At 41.7% G+C, this 20,082-nt stretch overlaps 1 protein-coding gene across 1 annotated transcript; it reads left to right on the top strand.

Moving 5' to 3' along the window:
- Positions 1-230: 230 nt before the first annotated feature.
- Positions 231-20,075, top strand: LOC138955447 (IgGFc-binding protein-like; the record flags this gene model as incomplete). Its single annotated transcript, XM_070327053.1, is given in 11 exon segments — positions 231-382; positions 5,848-6,047; positions 7,839-8,129; positions 10,709-10,882; positions 12,391-12,478; positions 13,162-13,212; positions 13,604-13,733; positions 15,490-15,688; positions 16,680-16,871; positions 18,831-18,994; positions 19,613-20,075. Coding segments are annotated over 11 exon segments (1,909 nt in total), but the record flags the coding sequence as incomplete, so codon positions are not given.
- Positions 20,076-20,082: the final 7 nt, after the last annotated feature.

The following is a 20,082-nucleotide window of genomic DNA, read 5'->3' as shown; positions in this document are numbered from 1 at the left end:
AATTGTTTTGTTTCTTCAAATGTCAATCGGGTACATTACTTTGTATTTGTTTATTTGTGTTGAATTTTTTGAATGATTCTTTTTGTAAGGGTCTTAGAACTATGTCAAGATTTGCGCCATATGAATACCAAGTTATTATTGTTTTGGTCTCTAGGACATGCACGTACCATCCTTATCCTTGCCATAATGTGTGAAATCCTTATCCTTGGATGACGTGTTTTTCACACCAGGAGCGGAGACACATTGACCTTGACCTTGGATAAGTACGAGACTTTTCACGCCTTGGGTGAGAGATCGGTTAAGGCAGACTACACAGGCGTCCACATTACGTCTTCCAAGCCCGTCAGCGTTGTCAGTGGCAACAAGAAGGTTTCCGTTCAAGGTTTGTTTCATATTTGATATTTTGGCATATTTTCGCTAAATGTTTTTAGAACGACTGGGGATCGAGACAAGGGTGGTATTGGTGTTGGTGGTGGTTGTGTGTATGTGTGTGTGTGTGTGTGTGTGTGTGTGTGTGGCCGATGGGGTCTATGTCGACCAAAAGAGTGGGATTCCCTGTAGGTCGAGTTCCTGTAGGTGGATTCCCTGTATACCTAAGACTTTAAAATTGGCAATCTAGTATACAGGGAATCCCACAGGGTGCAGTTTTTCAATAAAACTTGCAAACCATACTCGAATTTCTAAGAAATATCAAAAAAAGATCGAAAAACATCAAATTCTAACGATGTCGCTAAGGCCTAAAAAAAAAATAGGTGTGGTTACGGTAACCCGACCTACCCTATTTTTGGGGGCCGACCCTATAACTTTTTATTACATTTGTCAAAAAAATACCCCAAAAAACCCAAGTAAACGAGTGCAGAAAACGCAATGAAAGCGAAAGCGCCCGAGTCGCACACTTATTTCCCTGTCAAGTAGGTTTAATTTGTACACATTAGAAAAAAAAGTAAAAAAAAAAAAAGTGATTGCCTATACCTTCCTACCCTATTTTTTGTGGCTATGTTACCGTAACCACACCTATTATTTTTTTTGGCCTAAGCATCACGTGACTTTCATTGATGTTAGCAAAACGCTAAAGGAACTACACCCTGTGGTATTCCCTGTATACAAGATTGCCAATTTTAAAGTCTTAGGTATACAGAGAATCCACCTACAGGAACTCGACCTACAGTGAATCCCATTCTTTTGGTCGACATAGACCCCAACAGCGTGTGTGTGTGTGTGTGTGTGTGTGTGTGTGTGTGTGTGTGTGTGTGTGTGTGTGTGTGTGTGTGTGTGTGTGTGTGTGTGTGTGTGTGTGTGTCAATACGAATACGAATACGAATAATACGAATACGAATAAACTTTATTGTCATGAAACGTAGTGTTCATAAGACACGGGAAGATAAATAACCAAATGATATCATTGTTTCTTTTTGGGGGGGAAGCAATTATATACAAATTCTCCCAAGTTAGTTTGTACATTGTCTACTTGCAAAAGTTGACTTGGTACATCATATGAATATAAAGGTCGATTAATTTTACTCATGAAAGATTTTCGTAATTGGTTGTTTTCTGTGCAGTTATCTAGAAAATGTATTTCATCTTCTATTACTCCACATGTTTCACATAATCTATTCCCTATGTGTATTGCTGTATTTACCAGTTTCAATTTTCAGGTCGTGGGCACTTATTCTTAGTTTATATTTTCTTTGTTTTATGCATAACAGATATGGTTCCGTTTTATAATTTGTTACTATTCTTTGATAAAAATTTAACTTTGATGAACTTCTTATTTGACCTTTCCAGAATTGTATATATTGGAGTTCCAGTTTTTGACATATAACATATTTTAACCTTTTCACATTAAAAGTAAACTGATTTTTCCACACATGTGTGTGTGTGAGTGTGTGTGTCTGTGTGTGTGCAAATGCAGCGATGCCCAAATATCAACCCGACAGATGCTTATACAATTTTGCAAGTGAATGCTTCCAGATCATATACCTATAGTTTTTTTCCTTTAATCCCTTTGATGACGTCATGGCCGGCATTTACACAAATAGTTGAGGCCGCACTGTGCCGACCCTATTGTTATTTGGTCAAATACTTTTTGACCCGGTGTAACACGAGAAAATTACTCCCACGAGATTTTTACTCCGGAGTAAAAATTTCGTACGAAAATGTTACTCCCTTTACGAAAAAAGCACTCCCCCCATTACACGAAAAATTACTCCCCATGACAGGTGAGTTCCGAGTAAACATTTCGTACACAAACGTTACTCCCCTGACGAATAAAAAAACGATTAATTACTTCACCCTAACACGAGCAATTTAACTTCCCATGCCAGGTGTACGAAATGTATACTCCCGTGTCCCCTGTTAGTCTTGGTGGTGGAAGGGGTGGAGGGCGGGTAGCGCGACATTCGTTTGCGCGAGATCACATTATTGACATTATCCCTTCGCCCGCATCCCATTTTAGCGTACAAAATTTTTTACTGGAAGTAAAAAAAATGGGGAGTAAAAATTTCGTGGAGGGAGTAATTTTTTCGTGCCTTGGGGAGATCTTTTCTCGAACGAAAAATTTACTCGGAGTAAGAATTTCGTACGAAATTTTTACTCCGGAGTAAATTTTTCGTGGAGTAAAAATTTCGTGTTACACCGGTCCGGACTATGGCATTGCAATCCTGCTTGGAAGCTTTGAAATAACTGATAGATTTGTTGAACATTTTAAGAATTCTGACTAAAACAGTAATTTTAACAACAAATTCAAAACTGATTTAATGTTATTCTTCATCATTTCTTGCATCCAAAAATATGAAGAAGTCGTTAAGAAAAGCGGGGCGCATGTAGACATGTTATGTTTACCCTAAAAAATGTGATGAAAAGAACACAGATTTATGCAAATTAGTTTCTGTGTTGGCAAGCTTTGTCCAGACCAGCTCAACCCGTCTCGGTTTACGTGTTCCATCTAGCCAGGCTGTAGTAGTCTCGGTGATGACTGATCCTCAGTTTTCTGTATCGGTCTCTTAGTTTGAGGTCTAAACTGAAAGTTTTGATATCGCTTTATGCGACATGTTTTATTTTTCGTTCAATGGACAATGGGAAACAGCAGTGCTATTATTCTGTTATTAATATTTGTGTTTAATAAAACGTCGCATGACCTAACCTTTCTTGTTTTTTTCTTTGATTCGTTAAAGGGTCGCCGAACAACAATAGCGACTTGTTTTATTGGCTCACGTAAGTGTAGCCTATGCGATCGTAACTTTGTCTGTCTGTGCGTGCGTTTGTGCGTGCGTGTGTGCGTGTGTGCGTGTGTGTGTATGTCTGTGGTAGAAACTTTAACATTTCCGAGTCTATGGATTACGTCAGTCTCGGTCAAAAGTGTTCGACGTGTGTGATAGAAACTATTTGAAGACGTCACATTATGACGTAAGAGGGTTAGACGTCACGCAAAGGAATTACTGAAAGTCTCGGTCATTGTTATTGTGAGCGGGCCGAGACTTCTTGGCAGATCCAGGGTCTCGCTTTCTTGCATAGTTTCACCTATGCTTACTGTGTGTGTGTGTGTGTGTGTGTGTGTGTGTGTGTGTGTGTGTGTGTGTGTGTGTGTGTGTGTGTGTGTGTGTGTGTGTGTGTATGTGTGACGGAGTGATTGAGTTTGTGTTACTGTTTGTCGATTTCTTACGTGAGCCTTGAAGGCTTCGCCTCTTGTTCATAATAGCGCTACTGTTCTGTAATTTTGTTTGTGTTCAATTAAACGTTGAATCACCTAACCTTCCATTTTTTTCTTTTTTTGGTCATTCTTCGTTCAAGAATCGCCGCACAACAATAGCACCAGTCACCTGACTGAGATACTGATGTTCTGTTATTAATTTTTATGATTAATGGGCGGTTCTGGTGAGGTTATGCCCCCTCTTTCTTTTGGCTGGTAACTGGCGCCACCTCGCGGCAAGATCACACGAGAAAGAAAAAAAACTTGCATTGGTCCCAAATAGCATATCGGTTTGGTAACAGTTCGTGTGTAATTCGTGCATTTTATACGGTAAACAGACAATGGTCGGTTCTGGTGAGGTTATGCCCCTTCTTTCTTTCGGCTGGTAACTGGCGCCACCTCGCAGCAAGGTCACAGGAGTTGTCTCGCGTTATCACCCCAGAAGCGCTCATTAAACGTTGAATCACCTAACCTTCCTTTTTTCATCATTTTGTTTTCATTCATCGTTCACGGATCGCGGAACAACAATAGCACCGGTCACCTGACTGAGATGCTGATGTTCTGTTATTCATGTTTATGTTTACCTCAACGTTGCATAACCTAACCTTTCGTGTTGTTTTCTCTTCATTTTTACATTTAGTCAAGTTTTGACTAAATGTTTTAACATAGAGCGGAAATCGAGACGAGGGTCATGGTGTATGTGTGTATGTGTGTATGTGTGTATGTGTGTGTGTGTAGAGCGATTCAGAGTAAACTACTGGACCGATCTTTATGAAATTTGACATGAGAGTTTTTGGGTATGATATCCCCGGACATTTTTTCTTTTTTTCGATAAATGTCTTTGATGACGTCATATCCGGCTTTTTGTAAAAGTTGAGTCGGCACTGTCACACCCTCATTTTTCAATCAAATTGATTGAAATTTTGGCCAAGCAATCTTCGACAAATGTCGGACTTCGGTATTGCATTTCAGTTTGGTGGCTGAAAAATTAATTAATGACTTTGGTCATTAAAAATCTGAAAATTGTAAAAAAAAAATGTTTATAAAACGATCCAAATTTACGTTCATCTTATTCTTCATCATTTTCTGATTCCAAAACCACATAAATATGTTATATTTGGATTAAAAACAAGCTCTGAAAATTAAAAAAAATTAAACATTATGATCAAAATTAAATTTTCGAAATCAATTTAAAAACACTTTCATCTTATTCCTTGTCGGTTCCTGATTCCAAAAACATATAGATATGATATGTTTGGATTAAAAACACGCTCAGAAAGTTAACACGAAGAGAGGTACAGTAAAGCGTGCTATGAAGCACAGCGCAACCGCTACCGCGCCAAACAGGCTCGTCACTTTCACTGCCTTTTGCACTAGCTGCGGACTACGTTCAATTTTATTCTGTGAGTTCCACAGCTTGACTAAATGTAGTAATTTCGCCTTACGCGACTTGTTTATTGTTCGTTCATGGATCGCGGAACAACAATAGCACCGGTCACCTGACTGAGATGATGATGTTCTGTTATTCATTTTTATGTTTACTTCAACGTTGCATAACCTAACCATTCTTGTTGTTTTCTCTTCATTTTTTATTGTTCGTTCACGGATCGCGGAACAACAATAGCACTGATCACCTGACGGAGATGCTGATTGTTCTGTTATTCATTATTCATTGTTCGTTCAAGGATCGCGAAACAACAATAGCGCTGATCACCTGACGGAGATGCTGATGTTCTGTTATTCATTTTTCATTGTTCGTTCAAGGATCGCGGAACAACCATAGCGCTGATCACCTGACGGAGATGCTGATGTTCTGTTATTCATTTTTCATTGTTCGTTCAAGGATCGCGGAACAACAATAGCGCTGATCACCTGACGGAGATGCTGATGTTCTGTTATTCATTTTTCATTGTTCGTTCAAGGATCGCGGAACAACAATAGCGCTGATCACCTGACGGAGATGCTGATGTTCTGTTATTCATTTTTCATTGTTCGTTCAAGGATCGCGGAACAACAATAGCGCGGATCACCTGACGGAGATGCTGATGTTCTGTTATTCATTTTTCATTGTTCGTTCAAGGATCGCGGAACAACAATAGCGCTGATCATCTGACGGAGATGCTGATGTTCTGTTATTCATTTTTCATTGTTCGTTCAAGGATCGCGGAACAACAATAGCGCGGATCACCTGACGGAGATGCTGATGCCGGTCAACACGTGGGGCAAGACCTTCATCCTGATCAGCACCCCAGACAGGTCGGTGGGCGACATCTACAGGATCGTATCGTCTGAGAACGACACTGTGGTTTCCCTCTACAACAGCTCGTCCTACACTATCAGCAAGGCTGGCAACTTCTTGGTGAGTCAATGGTCCCCTGTCAGAGCTAAATGAGAACCCCCCCCCCTTTTAAGACCCCCCCCAATGAGCGCTTCTGGGGTGATAACGCGAGACAACTCCTGTGTCATCTTGCCGCGAGGTTCCGCCTGTTACCATTGTCTTTTTACTGTATACAATGCACGACTTACACACGAACTGTTACCAAAGCGACAAGCTATTTGGGACCAATGCACGTTTTTTTTCTTCTTTCTCGTGTGATCTTGCCGCGAGGTTCCGCCTGTTACCAGCCGAAAGAAAGAAGGGGCATAACCTCACCACAACCGCCCATTTAAGGCCCTCTTAAGATTTTTATTTTATTTTTTATAAGATTTTCTGTTTATGAGTTCAGTTAATTAACCCCGTATCAAGACTCCCTCCTTTTTAAGACCTGCTTTTCTCAGATTTTTGAAGGTTTTAAAAGTGGGGTTCGTCTGCAACTCAAACTTTTGAAAATGGTCATGTCGACGCGCGACATTATCTTAGGTACAAAGGGTCAAAAATCAGAAAAATATGTCTTGAAAGAAATAAGGCCTAATTTAAAAAAACAACCCAGGCCTTATTTTCCAGAAATTTGATTTGCTTCTTTCAAGCGGAACGCTAGCAACAAAAAGAGTCGCGCTACGAAGGTGTGTGCGTAGTTAGGTGTTATCAGCCACCTGTACTTCTGGCAGAATAACCGAAGTCTTTTACGTGCCAAAGTGGTGATATCACTAAAATTATCTTGAAGATAAATTAGTTCCTTAAAATGCCACCATTGTTTTTTACGAAATAATTTCACACACAACATTCCCGCTGTGTACAGAGAACACTCGGCCTGTTAATGTTAGGTATGTGACCAAGTGGAGGGATGGTCTTGTCCCATGTAACACCCGGGGCTGTTAATGTTAGGTATAAGACCAAGTGGAGGGATGGTCTTGTCCCATGTAACACCCGGGGCTGTTAATGTTAGGTATGTGACCAAGTGGAGGGATGGTCTTGTCCCATGCACTACTAGCCTGGCCACAACTGAGACGGAGAGCCGACATGTTTTCTTCTTCTTCTTGTCGTTCGCTGTTAGATCGTCAGTCCGGACTGCAGGGCGAAACGTGCTGTCCTCTCCAAGTCCTCTTTGGGGCCGTATAGCTTCTTTTGTAGCGCTGTCTCCTCTGGCCAGGTGGTGTCCCTCAGAGCACTGTGGTATGGACAAGCCTGCAGGATGTGCTCTGCTGTCTGATTCTTGCCACACGGACACAGGGCCGGATCTGGGGGGGGGGGGGGTTTCCTGGGGTTCCGGAACCCCCCCCCCCCCCTGGCCATCCAATGTACCTCTCAGAGAAAAATAATGTGGACTTTGGATCCCTGCCTTCAGTTGGAACCCCCCCCCCCCCCTCAAACGAACTTGGTCCGGCCCTGCGGACATAGGGGGGAGGAAACTAGCTTCAGCTTTGTGGCCATATTGATGGTTTAGTCTGTTATGTCCAGTGCGGACGAAGGAGTGTGCCTTCAGTCAATTGACTGGTTCAACACACAGGAACTTGTATCAAAGCGCTGGTCGATTGGAGTATCCTACTTCTTTATTCTGACTGTAGTATTACTACTGCTATATTCACTTGTCAGTAAGATATCATTTGATTTAGAATTCTGTACAGAATAATTTATTCACGAATGCTTTTGTGACTGAGGCGCTTAGAACTGTTTTAGAATGTGCGCAATATAAATATCCGCATTTTTATGATTATACATTGTACTTCAAACGACCGGCGCTTTTTGATACAAACTCTTGTGGTTCCACAGGAACTAGACATCCCTACAGGACACTACCAGACTCTGATCTCAGACAAACCTGTCAGCGTGAACCTGTTTGCCAAGACTTGGCGAGGCCCCAACGACGGTGCCAACTTTGGTGACCCTGCCATGTCCATCATTATCCCCAAGGCCCAGTACGCCGCTGACTACACCTGGTCTTCCGTCAGGGATCCAAAAGGCAACGAGTTCAACAACAAGGTCTCTGTGGTCATCGCAAAGAGCAAGGTGGGGGGACTACAGCTGGACGGAGACAGGAACATCGAGTGGATAGAACAAAAGGTGAGCTTAGCTGCTGGGACAGATTGGAGGTAGGGGAGGGGTATGGGGGGGAGGGGGGTAGGATTGTTGGTTGGTTAATTGGTTGGTTGTTTGATTTTTTAATGTGTGTTTTTTCGGTCTCAAAAACCCAGCTGGGTCATCCGTGACCGATTCGGTATCGAACTTATTCTGTGTTTTGTTCTCGACCAGCCTTATAAAAGTATTCACATTTATGGCGTATCATAGTAACAGGTCGAAGGTTCAATCCAACTCGGATTATTATTTTGACAGTCAATAATTTACATTTCTTGCAAAAAGTTAAAAATATTGTCCGGGGTGAGTAGGGGGGCGGGGGTAGTGTAGGCAACACCAAATATAAAATCTACAACATAGTTTGCAACAGCACTTTGGTAAAAGGATACACAAAATCAAGAATGTTAAGTAATTTGAACGTTTAGTTTATGGAAAAAACAACATTACAAACACATGACTTTTGTCATAAATTAAATGTTCTAATACATCACCATTCTTGTTGTTTTTTTATTCTGAATTCTTGAACGTTGAAACAGTCTATCAAATTAAAACAGCCAAAACACTCGACCCAATCAATGACCACTGTTTTCTGTTGCAGGATGTGCTTGGTTCCCCCATTCTTGTTGTTTTTCTATTCCGAATTTTGGAACTTTGGCAGTCAATTTGTTGTTGGATTCCTTTGGTAAAAGGCAAAATTAAGGAGACACAAATCAAAAGAGCAAAACGCTAGACCCAGTCAATAACCACTGCTTTTTGATGCAGGATGTGCTTGGTTCCCCCATTCTTGTTGTTTTTCTATTCCGAATTTTGGAACTTTGGCAGTCAATTTGTTGTTGGATTACATTTGTAAAAGGCAAAGGAGACACAAATCAAAACAGACAAAACGCTAGACCCAGTCAATGAAAACTGCTTTTTGATGCAGGATGTGCTTGGTTCCCCCATTCTTGTTTTTTTTTTTATTCCGAATTTTTCAATGTTGGCAGTCCAGCTGTTTTTGGATTCCTTTGGTTAAAGGCAAAGGAAACACAAGTCAAAACAGCCAAAACGCTAGACCCAGCCAATGCATGACCACTTTGTTTTGTCGCAGGATGTGCTTGGTTCCCCCATTCTTGTATTTTTAAAAATTCCAAATTTTGGAACTTCGGCAGTCAATCTGTTTTTGAATTCCTTTGGTAAAAGGCAACGGAGACACACATCAAAACAACCAAAACACTCAACCCAGTCAATGAATGACCACTTGTTTTTTTCTTGCAGGATGTGCTTGGTTTCTCCATTTCTTTTTTCTTCTTTTTTTATTCCGAATTTTGGAACGTTGGCACTCCTATCTGTTTTTGATTTCCTTCGGTAAAAGGCGAATGAGACACAAATCAAAACTGACAAAACGCTATAGACCCATTGAATGCATGACCACTGTTTTCCGTTGCAGGATGTGCTTGGTTTCCCCATTTCTTTTTTCTTCTTTTTTCTTATTCCGAATTTTGGAACGTTGGCACTCCTATCTGTTTTTGGTTTCCTTATGTAAAAGACGACCACTTGTTTTCTGTTGCAGGGTGTGCTTGGTTCCCCCATTCTTGTTTTTTATATTTAGTCAAGTTTTGACTAAATATTTTAACATCGAGGGGGAATCGAAACGAGGGTCGTGGTGTATGTGTGTGTGTGTGTGTGTATGTGTGTGTGTGCGTGCGTGTAGAGCGATTCAGACCAAACTACTGGACCGATCTTTATGAAATTTGACATGAGAGTTCCTGGGATTGATATCCCCATACGTTTTTTTAATTTTTTTGATAAATGTCTTTGATGACGTCATATCCGGCTTTTCGTGAAAGTTGAGGCGGCACTGTCACGCCCTCATTTTTCAACCAAATTGGTTGAAATTTTGGTCAAGTAATCTTCGACGAAGCCCGGGGTTCGGTATTGCATTTCAGCTTGGTGGCTTAAAAATTAATTAATGACTTTGGTCATTAAAAATCGGAAAATTGTAAAAAAAAATAAAAATTTATAAAACGATCCAAATTTACGTTTATCTTATTCTCCATCATTTGCTGATTCCAAAAACATATAAATATGTTATATTCGGATTAAAAACAAGCTCTGAAAATTAAATATATAAAAATTATTATCAAATTTTTTTTTTCGAAATCAATTTAAAAACACTTTCATCTTATTCCTTGTCGGTTCCTGATTCCAAAAATATATAGATATGATATGTTTGGATTAAAAACACGCTCAGAAAGTTAAAACGAAGAGAGGTACAGAAAAGCGTGCTATGCAGCATAGCGTAACGTAACCACTACCCCGCTCGCGCGCTCTTCTTGTCAATTTCACTGCCTATGCCGTGAGCGGTGGACCACGAGTATACGGTCTTGCTGCGTTGCATTGCGTTCAGTTTCATTCTGTGAGTTCGACAGCTACTTGACTAAATATTGTATTTTCGCCTTACGCGACTTGTTTTTTATTCCGATGTTTGGAACGTTGGCAGTCTACTTTTGTGTGGATTCCTTTGGTAAAAGGCAGAGGACATTGACAAAACGCGTTACCCAGTCAATGACCAATGTTTTCCTTTGCAGGAAGTGCTTGGTTCCCCCGACATGGTGCACCTGTGGGTCAACGTGACCCACGGCTCGCACACCCTCCTCCACGATGACCCCACCGTCACCTTCATGGCGCTCGTCTCGGGGACGTACAAGGTCAACTCCTACGCCTACCTGGCCGGCCTGCGTCTGGCTGACATCAACGTTGATGTGAGCATAACAATACCAATTCCAATACCAATAACAATACCAATGCCAATGACAATGACAATACCAATGACAATAACTTCACTGGCTTCCTGTCAGTATTAGGTATAAAGCTGCCTGCTTCTGCTACAATATCATCTCTGAATCGGCACCTGCCTATCTTTCGGAACTGGTCTCCCTCTACACTCCCTCTCGAACCCTTCGTTCTTCTGATGATGCTCGACTTCTCCGTCAAGGTCGCTTTAAACGCAAGGCTCATGGCTTCCGCACGTTTTCGTATTATGGCCCTCAGTTATGGAATTCACTCCCCTTTCAATTACGTCACTCTCCATCCATTTCATCTTTTAAGTCCGATTTGAAAACTCACTTGTTCCAACAACATTACGGATAGTTCCTCAGCATAGAGTCTGGGGATGTGATATGTGCATGATGTGTTGTTTGAATCTGACAGTGATTGTATGAATTTTGTATACATGTATAATTGTTGTCACGCGCTTTGAACTTCTGATAAGGCGCTTTATAAATGCCCGTTATTATTATATTATAATACCAAAAACACTACCAATACCAATACCAATGCCAATACCAATACCAATACCAATAACTATAACAACACTTTATTGTCTATTTACATGAATGCATAAAGCATGCTTTAAATGATATACAATACCGCTGCATGCGCAGCCTGGCAGTGGCTTTGTGACGTAGATGAGATCTTAACAATACCAATACCAATAATAATACCAATACCAATACCGATACCAATAACAATAGCACGACTTTATTGTCCATTAAAATGAATACATAAAGCATGCTTAAATGATATACAATACCGCTACATCTAGAGCCTGGCAGTGGCTTTGTGACGTAGATGTGAGCATAACAATACCAATACCAATACCAATACCAACCATTTATTGTCCATTAAAATGAATACATTCAAATGTAAAATTGTCACAACGATTGACATTGTCATGAGAATTATGAGGACATTCAAAAAGACAGAAAAAACATTATCTAGCATGCATTAATGGTATACGATACAGATACATCTGTTGTTTTAGTGTGGAAATATGTCTGTACTGAAGATGGCAATGCATACATCATAGATGCAAACAAGTATATGTGGACTGTACTGGAGTCTGTAGTCTTTTGCCTAGACTGGAGACACACAGACTCGTTGCATTTGTAACCTTGTGCAAGAAATAATCAATCCATATTTTCAGAAAAAAAGAAATCTGTTATCCAGACTTTCATTTTTTCCGATGTACACTTGTTTCACGTGTTTGTGTGTGCTTTGCTCATGGTACATTTGTATAATTATACAGGTTTCATCCTAGCTGATGTCTCATATGGGATTAAATCTATGTCTCGACAGTAGGGAATGATATGAATGACGTCTCTCTCGGCAAAGTGACGACTTTCATATTTTGACGTAGCCTACTGTCTTGACATGGATAAAATGCACAGCAGCCATACCAGCTGTGATGTAACCTTGACGTTAAATACAGGAATGCTCCAAAACTAAACCGGACATGGGTGACATCGTTGATAATGACTGTGACGGCAATGTGGACGAAGAGAAACTGAATGGCATTGGTGAGTGTCTTACTATTTATGGCTTTTTTCTCTTTTTTCTTTCGAATTAGAGCTCATTTTGAAGACAAGAAAGAGGAAATTAAAATCAGAATAAAATGAACATTACCCCATGCAACATTCCCACTTTTAAACATGTCAATCTGCAAATTTATATTTAAAAAACAAAACAAAATATGAAACCCCTACGTACCTCCCCTTCGCAAACACGCACACAGCAGATTTGTCGCGAATTATGTTAGATTATGTAATTTATTTACTAAGGCCAAAAAAAAAAAAATAGGTGTGGTTACGGTAACATAGCCAAAAAATATAGGGTAGGAAGGTAGGCAATCACTTTTTTTTTTGGTTTACTTTTTTTTTTCTAATGTGTACAAATTAAACCTACTTGACAGGGAAATAAGTGTGCGACTCGGGCGCTATCGCTTTCATTGCGTTTTCTGCACTCGTTTTCTTGTGTTTTTTAAAAAATTTTGACAAATGTAATAAAAAGTTATAGGGTCGGCCCCTAAAAATAGGGTAGGTCGGGTTACCGTAACCACACCTATTTTTTTTTTAGGCCTAACTGTCCTTTGAAAAAGAGCAACAATAAAAACTAAATTGGAGATCAATGTGTTTAGATGAAGTAGCACGAATTTTACAGTGATATCCAACAAAATAGCATCCGTAATGCTTATCATTTCCAGATGATGACGGTGATGGTGAAATTGACGAGGATTTAGCCGGCGACTCTCGAGGTAAGCAAAACAGTGTATACACTCAGGTCGCTTGATAACGTCAAAACATGCCCACAGACGCCGTAAAAGCAGAAACAATGGTGGCAGGGTAAAGTGAAAATTGTTGAAGTTTTTTCCAAACGATATGCCTGCATCATCATTATTTTGACGAAAATCGGCCAAAGAGAATTAATAGACGATTTTCGAAAATAACTCTGTCAGGACTTTCAGCTGACTATTCGAGTAAGAGCCCCTCTTAAATGTCCTATTCTGTCTGTCCATCTGTCTGTCTGTCTGTCTGTCTGTCTATCTGTCTGTCTGTCTGTCTGTCTGTCTCTCTCTCTCTCTCTCTCTCTCTCTCTCTCTCTCTCTCTCTCTCTTCAACTATTACTAACTGTACAATAAATTCCAGGTACGTATACCTGCGAGGTGACAGGCGACCCCCATCTGTTGACGTTCAACGGCAAACGGTCCTCTGTGCCCATTCCCTGTGTCCTGTACCGCGTGGCTACACTGCGTGTCAACGATTGGGACAAATCCGGGTAAGTCCACGTAAGCCAGAGGCGGACTCAGGGGTGAGTGTGTGTGTGTGTGTGTGTGTGTGTGTGTGTGTGTGGGGGGGGGTGTCCACAGGGTGCACGTGCACCCTTTTTCTTGGGAATTTGGATGATTGGTTATGTGGCAATTTGTAAGATCAGATGGCAACAGAAAGCACAATTTTGCTTCTTCGGAAACAAAATGTTACACTTTTGAATTGTAAGTCGACGGGCGCAGTGGCTTAGTGGTTAAGACGTCGGCTTCCTAATCGGAAGGTCGTGAGTTCAAATCCCGGCCGTAGCCGCCTGGTGGGTTAAAGGTGGAGATTTTCCCGGTCAACTTATGTGCAGACCTGCTAGTGCCTTATCCCCCTTCGTGTGTACATGCAAGCACAAGACAAATGTGCACGGACAAGATCCTGTAATCCATGTCAGAGTTCGGTGGGTTATAGAACACGAAGATACCCAGCATGCTTCCCCCGAAATCGGCGTATGTTGCCAGAATGGCGGGTTAAAAACGGCCATACACGTGAATACCCACTTGTGCAAAAACGTGTGTGAACGTGGGAGTTTCAGCCCATGAAGGAAGAAGAAGAAGAAGAAGAAGAAGAAGTGCACCGCCCCGAACCGTAAATCGTAATTTTGTTCCTCGCATTTAAAAAAAAGGTATACAATTTGGCGTGACAGGGAGCTAGAAACGTAACACATGAACATAATTATTACGACGAAATGGGAATTAATAGTTAAAAAGATATAATTATAAATAAAATGCCACTACGTTGAGCAGACTCAAAATAGCGTTCAGTTTCCACCGCTCACACATTGGGACAAACACGGGCACCCTTCTTACAATGCACTTTAAGAGAGAGAACCATTCTGTCGGTAATATTGGATGCGTTGTAATTGGAAAGAGTCTGTTGTACGTTCGACCGGAAAAAAGAAGGCAGAGAATGAATGGAAACTACAAGTTTTGGTCAGGTAAGTAGGCAGTGAACGTTCTCTTCAATATTATTTTATATTTTTGATTCATTGTCAATGGAACCCCATTTGTAAGACCTCATAAACATCTGGGAACATCAGGTATTAAAAGGAAGGAGAGAGAGAGAGAGAGAGGGAGGGAGAGAGAGAGAGAGAGAGAGAGAGAGAGAGAGAGAGAGAGAGAGGAAGAGAGAGAGAAAGAGAGAGGGAGAGAGAGAGAGAGAGAGAGAGAGAGAGAGGGAGGGAGAGAGAGAGGAAGAGAGAGAGAGGTTATATGAACAGAATATTGGAGAAATTAGGGTCCTAAAACTGAGGGAGTCTTCAATCGGGGGGTCTTGAAAAAAGGGGGGGGGGGGGGTCCACTGTACGAAATACATCAACGGATGATAAGTCGCGTAAGCATGTGCCTTTCTTGTAAACAAGGAGCAAATACATTTTCTTTTTGAATGGTGGTAAAGTTACAGGGGTTATGAACAGAAAATCTGACAATCAGGATCCTAAAAGGGAGGGAATCTAGTGGTCTTTAAAAGGGGGGGGGGGGGGAATCCACCGTAATACACCAACGAATGGTAAGTCGCTTAAGCATGTGCTTTTCTTGTTAACATCGAGCAAATACAATTGTTTCGTGTTTTGTGTTCCCGAGGAGGACCCTAGGGTCGAGACGTGGAACATTGTGATTGGTGTCATCTTCGCGGTTAACACGTGAGTACAGTATTGTTTGGTATTTTTCATTATCGAGCAAATACTCTAAAAACAAACTTCCCTCTCTGATGAACATGTCCAGGACTCCAACGTTCAACAAGTCTGTCATCGAGGTGGACGTTCTGGCCAGAAACGGGGAGCTGTCCATCAGAGGTCAATACTTCGTCTCTCTCGTCACGGTCAAGATCACCTTCATCAAGGTCAACGAAGATGGGACTGAGCTCCGCGAAGCGCAGGGCGTCTTCACAACCGGCCACGATCAAATACGTGCCCATCGCACTGTACGTGTGTCACTTTTTCGTTATTTACGGTGAAGCCATCAGCTTGCTTCCAATGTTGAAAGCCACTGAGGTATATACAGCTCAGTGATCGAGCAGTGTTTGCCCCAGATTCAAGCAGATCAGCTCTTAATCAGCCGATAAAAAACCACTATTTAGTTCTTTTCAAACTGAGGCATGTCTTCTTCTGTCTGTACGTCTGTCCATCTCTCTCTCTCTCTCTCTCTCTCTCTCTCTCTCTCTCTCTCTCTCTCTCTCTCTCTCTCTCTCTCTCTCTCGCCCTCTCTCTCTCTCTCTCTCTCTCTCTCTCTCTCTCTCTCTCGCTCTCCCCCCCTCTCTCTCTCTCTCTCTCTCTCTTCTTTCCTCTGCACTATTTTTCACTACAAATTGATCCGCAATTAGCTTTATGAGAAAAAAAAGTGTATGAAGTCATTGTCAATGTGTACAGTATCCCCCTGTAAGCTATTCTGCAGCAATGTTTTTTTATTTTTTTTATTGTTATGAGTTTAATATAGTATGTTGCAGTATCTGGAACATTTCATGCAGTTATCTGATCTTATATCATCTGTAGACCGAATAATTATGTTGATCCCAAAAGCTAAGACATATATATATATATATATACAAATATCTGATCCGTTTCAATGCTTGCTATTCTCTCAGGTGCCAGGAGACAGGTTCCGCATAACCCTCACTTACTCTATTACACAGTCATGTCGTATGCATTTAGAGCGCTTTCTTCCCTTTGTTTATCAGATCACAAAAGAGTTAACAAAAGAGTTAACAAAAGAGTTAAGAAATAAGGAACAACCAAGAAAAGCAAATAGCCAAACAACAGGTGCACCTGAACTAACTTAGCATGCACACATACTCACGCAATTTCGTGTTTCACACGTCCGATCTACGGTTGTACTTTGTTATTGCCTTGTTCATGTTCGAATTCAATGTAATCTACTTTTACCTGATTACAAACTGCCAAAATAAACTTCTCCAGGATAACATCGCACCAGCCTGGACCGAGCAACGTGACGCGAAATTGCCATCCAGAATTTCGGCGACATATGACGCCCCCACCAATATGGCCGAGCTGTCCATAGATGGCGACGCAACTCCCAAGATTAACTTCCGGCCTGTCAACCGGTCCGAGGGCATTCCTCAGTCCCGGCGCCCTGGAGTCACTGTCGAGGTAAGGTGGAAGGGCAGAGTGCGGGGGGGTGGGGGGTGGGGGCGCCGGGGTTGACGGGGGGGGGGGAGGGGGGTTGCACAGTTGATAGAAAAAAATGGCCGATGCACACAAAAGTGCTCATTTCAAAATAAAATGAAAGCGTGCACAAATACACTAAGTCTTGTTGAAAAAATTATTCTTTTCCATTTCAATTGATTTTTTTTTGTTTTCAAAACGAAAATAAAGTTGTGTACTAGAACGAAGAATGCAGTAGTGCAGTGGAATTTTTCTGAGGAATGAGTTTTCTAACTGTCACCTATGTTAATCTGCGAAATTAATACATTCAACGAAAAATCACCACTCTGCGCATGAAGCAGCCAGGCTGTTAATTTTTGGTAAGTGTCTCAGCGGCAGAATGGTTTTGTTCCACACACACGGGCGGGGATGTAGCTCAGTCGGTAGCGCGCTGGATTTGTATCCAGTTGGCCGCTGTCAGCGTGAGTTCGTCCCCACGTTCGGCGAGAGATTTATTTCTCAGAGTCAACTTTGTGTGCAGACTCTCCTCGGTGTCCGAACACCCCCGTGTGTACACGCAAGCACAAGACCAAGTGCGCACGAAAAAGATCCTGTAATCCATGTCAGAGTTCGGTGGGTTATAGAAACACGAAAATACCCAGCATGCTTCCTCCGAAAACGGCGTATGGCTGCCTAAATGGCGGGGTAAAAAACGGTCATACACGTAAAATTCCACTCGTGCAAAAAACACGAGTGTACGAGGGAGTTTCAGCCCACGAACGCAGAAGAAGAAGAAGAAGTTCCACACACACACACATACACATAAAAGCCTGGACGGGTCTGTGATACCTAAGGTATCCAAAAAGAGTCGTTATAGACAGGTTGTCCTTGCACATACAATATAAATCACTCTTACAATGTGATTAACTTTTCCCATGTCAATCACTATTAGAATGCCAATCACTATTACAATGCCTATCACTATTTTAATTCAGTCACTAATGCAATGTCACTATTACAACATCAATCACTATTACAATGTCACTATTACAATGTCAATAACTATTACAAAGTCAGTCACTGTTTCATGTCCATCGCTATAACAGTGCCAGTCACTATTACAATGTCAGTCACTATTTCATTATGCCAATCACTATTACAATGCATATCACTATTTTATTGCAATCACTATTTCAACGTCACCATTACAATGTCAATCACTATTACGATGTCAATCACTATTACAATGTCACTATTACAATGTCAATATCTATCACAATGTCAATATCTATTACAATGTCAATATCTATTTCAATGTCACTATTACAATGTCAATATATATTACAATGTCACTATTACAATGTCAATGACTATTACAATGTCAATCACTGTTTTATATCCATCACTATAACAGTGCCAGTCACTATTACAATGACAATAACTATTATTTTTTAATTTTTATTATGGGGAGCTTATATAGCGCGAACCACAACTGTGCTCTCCGCGCTTTACATATTAATTTCTGCCGTTTGAAATGGATTTTTTTACAGACAGACAGACAAACAGACATTGTTTACACACAATATATAACGCATTCACATCGACCAGCAAACTTCAAGCCTATTAGGCGAACATTCACCTTTCACGGCCTATTATTCCAAGTCAAACGGGTATTTGGTGGACATTTTTATCTATGCCTATACAATTTTGCCAGGAAAGACCCTTTTGTCAATCGTGGGATCTTTAACGTGCACACCCCAATGTAGTGTACACGAAGGGACCTCGGTTTTTCGTCTCATCCGAAAGACTAGCACTTGAACCCACCACCTAGGTTAGGAAAGGGGGGAGAAAATTGCGGCCTGACCCAGGGTCGAACACGCAACCTCTCGCTTCCGAGCGCAAGTGCGTTACCACTCGGCCACCCGATAACAATCACTGTTACAATTAATGTCAATACAATTTCAGGTTGGGGGTGACCGTATCGCGGACACAGCTGCCGAGTTCCCCAATACCCTGTGTTCTACAGTGGAGGACGAAGTGTCACCTGGACAACGAGCCGTGACCGTTGGACTGACCGAGAACGTTGCCGGGCTCTACTCTGTTCTGAAACAGAACACAAAACAACAACTGTAAGTGTGTGTGTGTGTGTGTGTGTGTATGTGTGTGTGTATGTGTGTGTGTGTGTGTGTGTGTGTGGGTGTGTGTGTGCATGTGTGTGTGTGTGTGTGTGTGTACCCCCGTTTCCACAGGTTTGGTTGCCTAAATCACCATAAGGCAACCATCCACACGTGGATGGCAACCTAAACTCTGGATGACAACCTAATTGTGTGGATGGTCGCTTCATTTAACACCGTTAAATTGACTTTTTTGACGGAAAGAATGTCATAACAATGTTCAAAATGACATTCTTTCCGTCCTCTATAGGCGACGAAATAGGTCAAATTTTGTGCATTTTTTAGTGCAAAATTCTTCGATGCCGGAGCGAGTACTGCACCCAGTGCTGTTGTAGTGCAAGTGCACTAGAAAGGCACTACACCCAGTGCCGCCTCTTAGGTAACCATCCACACTTTAGGTACGTGTGTGTGTGTGTGTGTGTGTGTTTGTGTTTCTGCGTGCGTTCGTACGTCCGCGCGTGCATGCGAGTGTGCTTGCGTGCCTGAGTGCGTTTGTGAGTGTGTGAGCGTATACATAATCTCGCACAATCAATACCTAGAACTGAACCAAATCAAACATGTTTCGACTTGCAGCGAGGAGGAGTACCTGATGTGCGCCCATGTCAAAGGGTACTACGATGACTGCTCCAACAAGACTTCCGCTCTTACCCAGTGCTCTCCCTTGCTGGCAAAACCAGTCTTGGTTGATTGCCTCAACACCAATGCAGAGGTCAAGGCCTTCGGAGCTTTTGCGCAATGTCTCAACTTCGTCTGCCAGAGAGACGCGACGGACTGCGTGGCACTGAGGGGGTACTCTGAGAAATGTCAGGCCGTGTCCTCGTTCATCAATCTCGATTGTTAATCGGTTGCGGATAGAGTTGAGAAGCACAAGGATACGGAAGTGAAGTTTAAATTCAGGACAGGAGCACACATGCAGACACATTACAGGCAGAGACACGTACAGTGCAGTCAGAAACATATAGACTGACTGACAGACAGACAGACAGACAAAGACAAACATACAGACAGACAGACATAGACAAACATACAGACTCGCCCCCCCC

Source organism: Littorina saxatilis, unplaced genomic scaffold (genome assembly GCF_037325665.1).
Source record: "Littorina saxatilis isolate snail1 unplaced genomic scaffold, US_GU_Lsax_2.0 scaffold_1641, whole genome shotgun sequence".
In the NCBI taxonomy this organism is placed as follows: Eukaryota; Metazoa; Mollusca; class Gastropoda; order Littorinimorpha; family Littorinidae; genus Littorina; species Littorina saxatilis.
The sequence above is the reverse complement of the archived record's forward strand: the minus strand, read 5'-3'. Positions and strand labels throughout refer to the sequence as shown.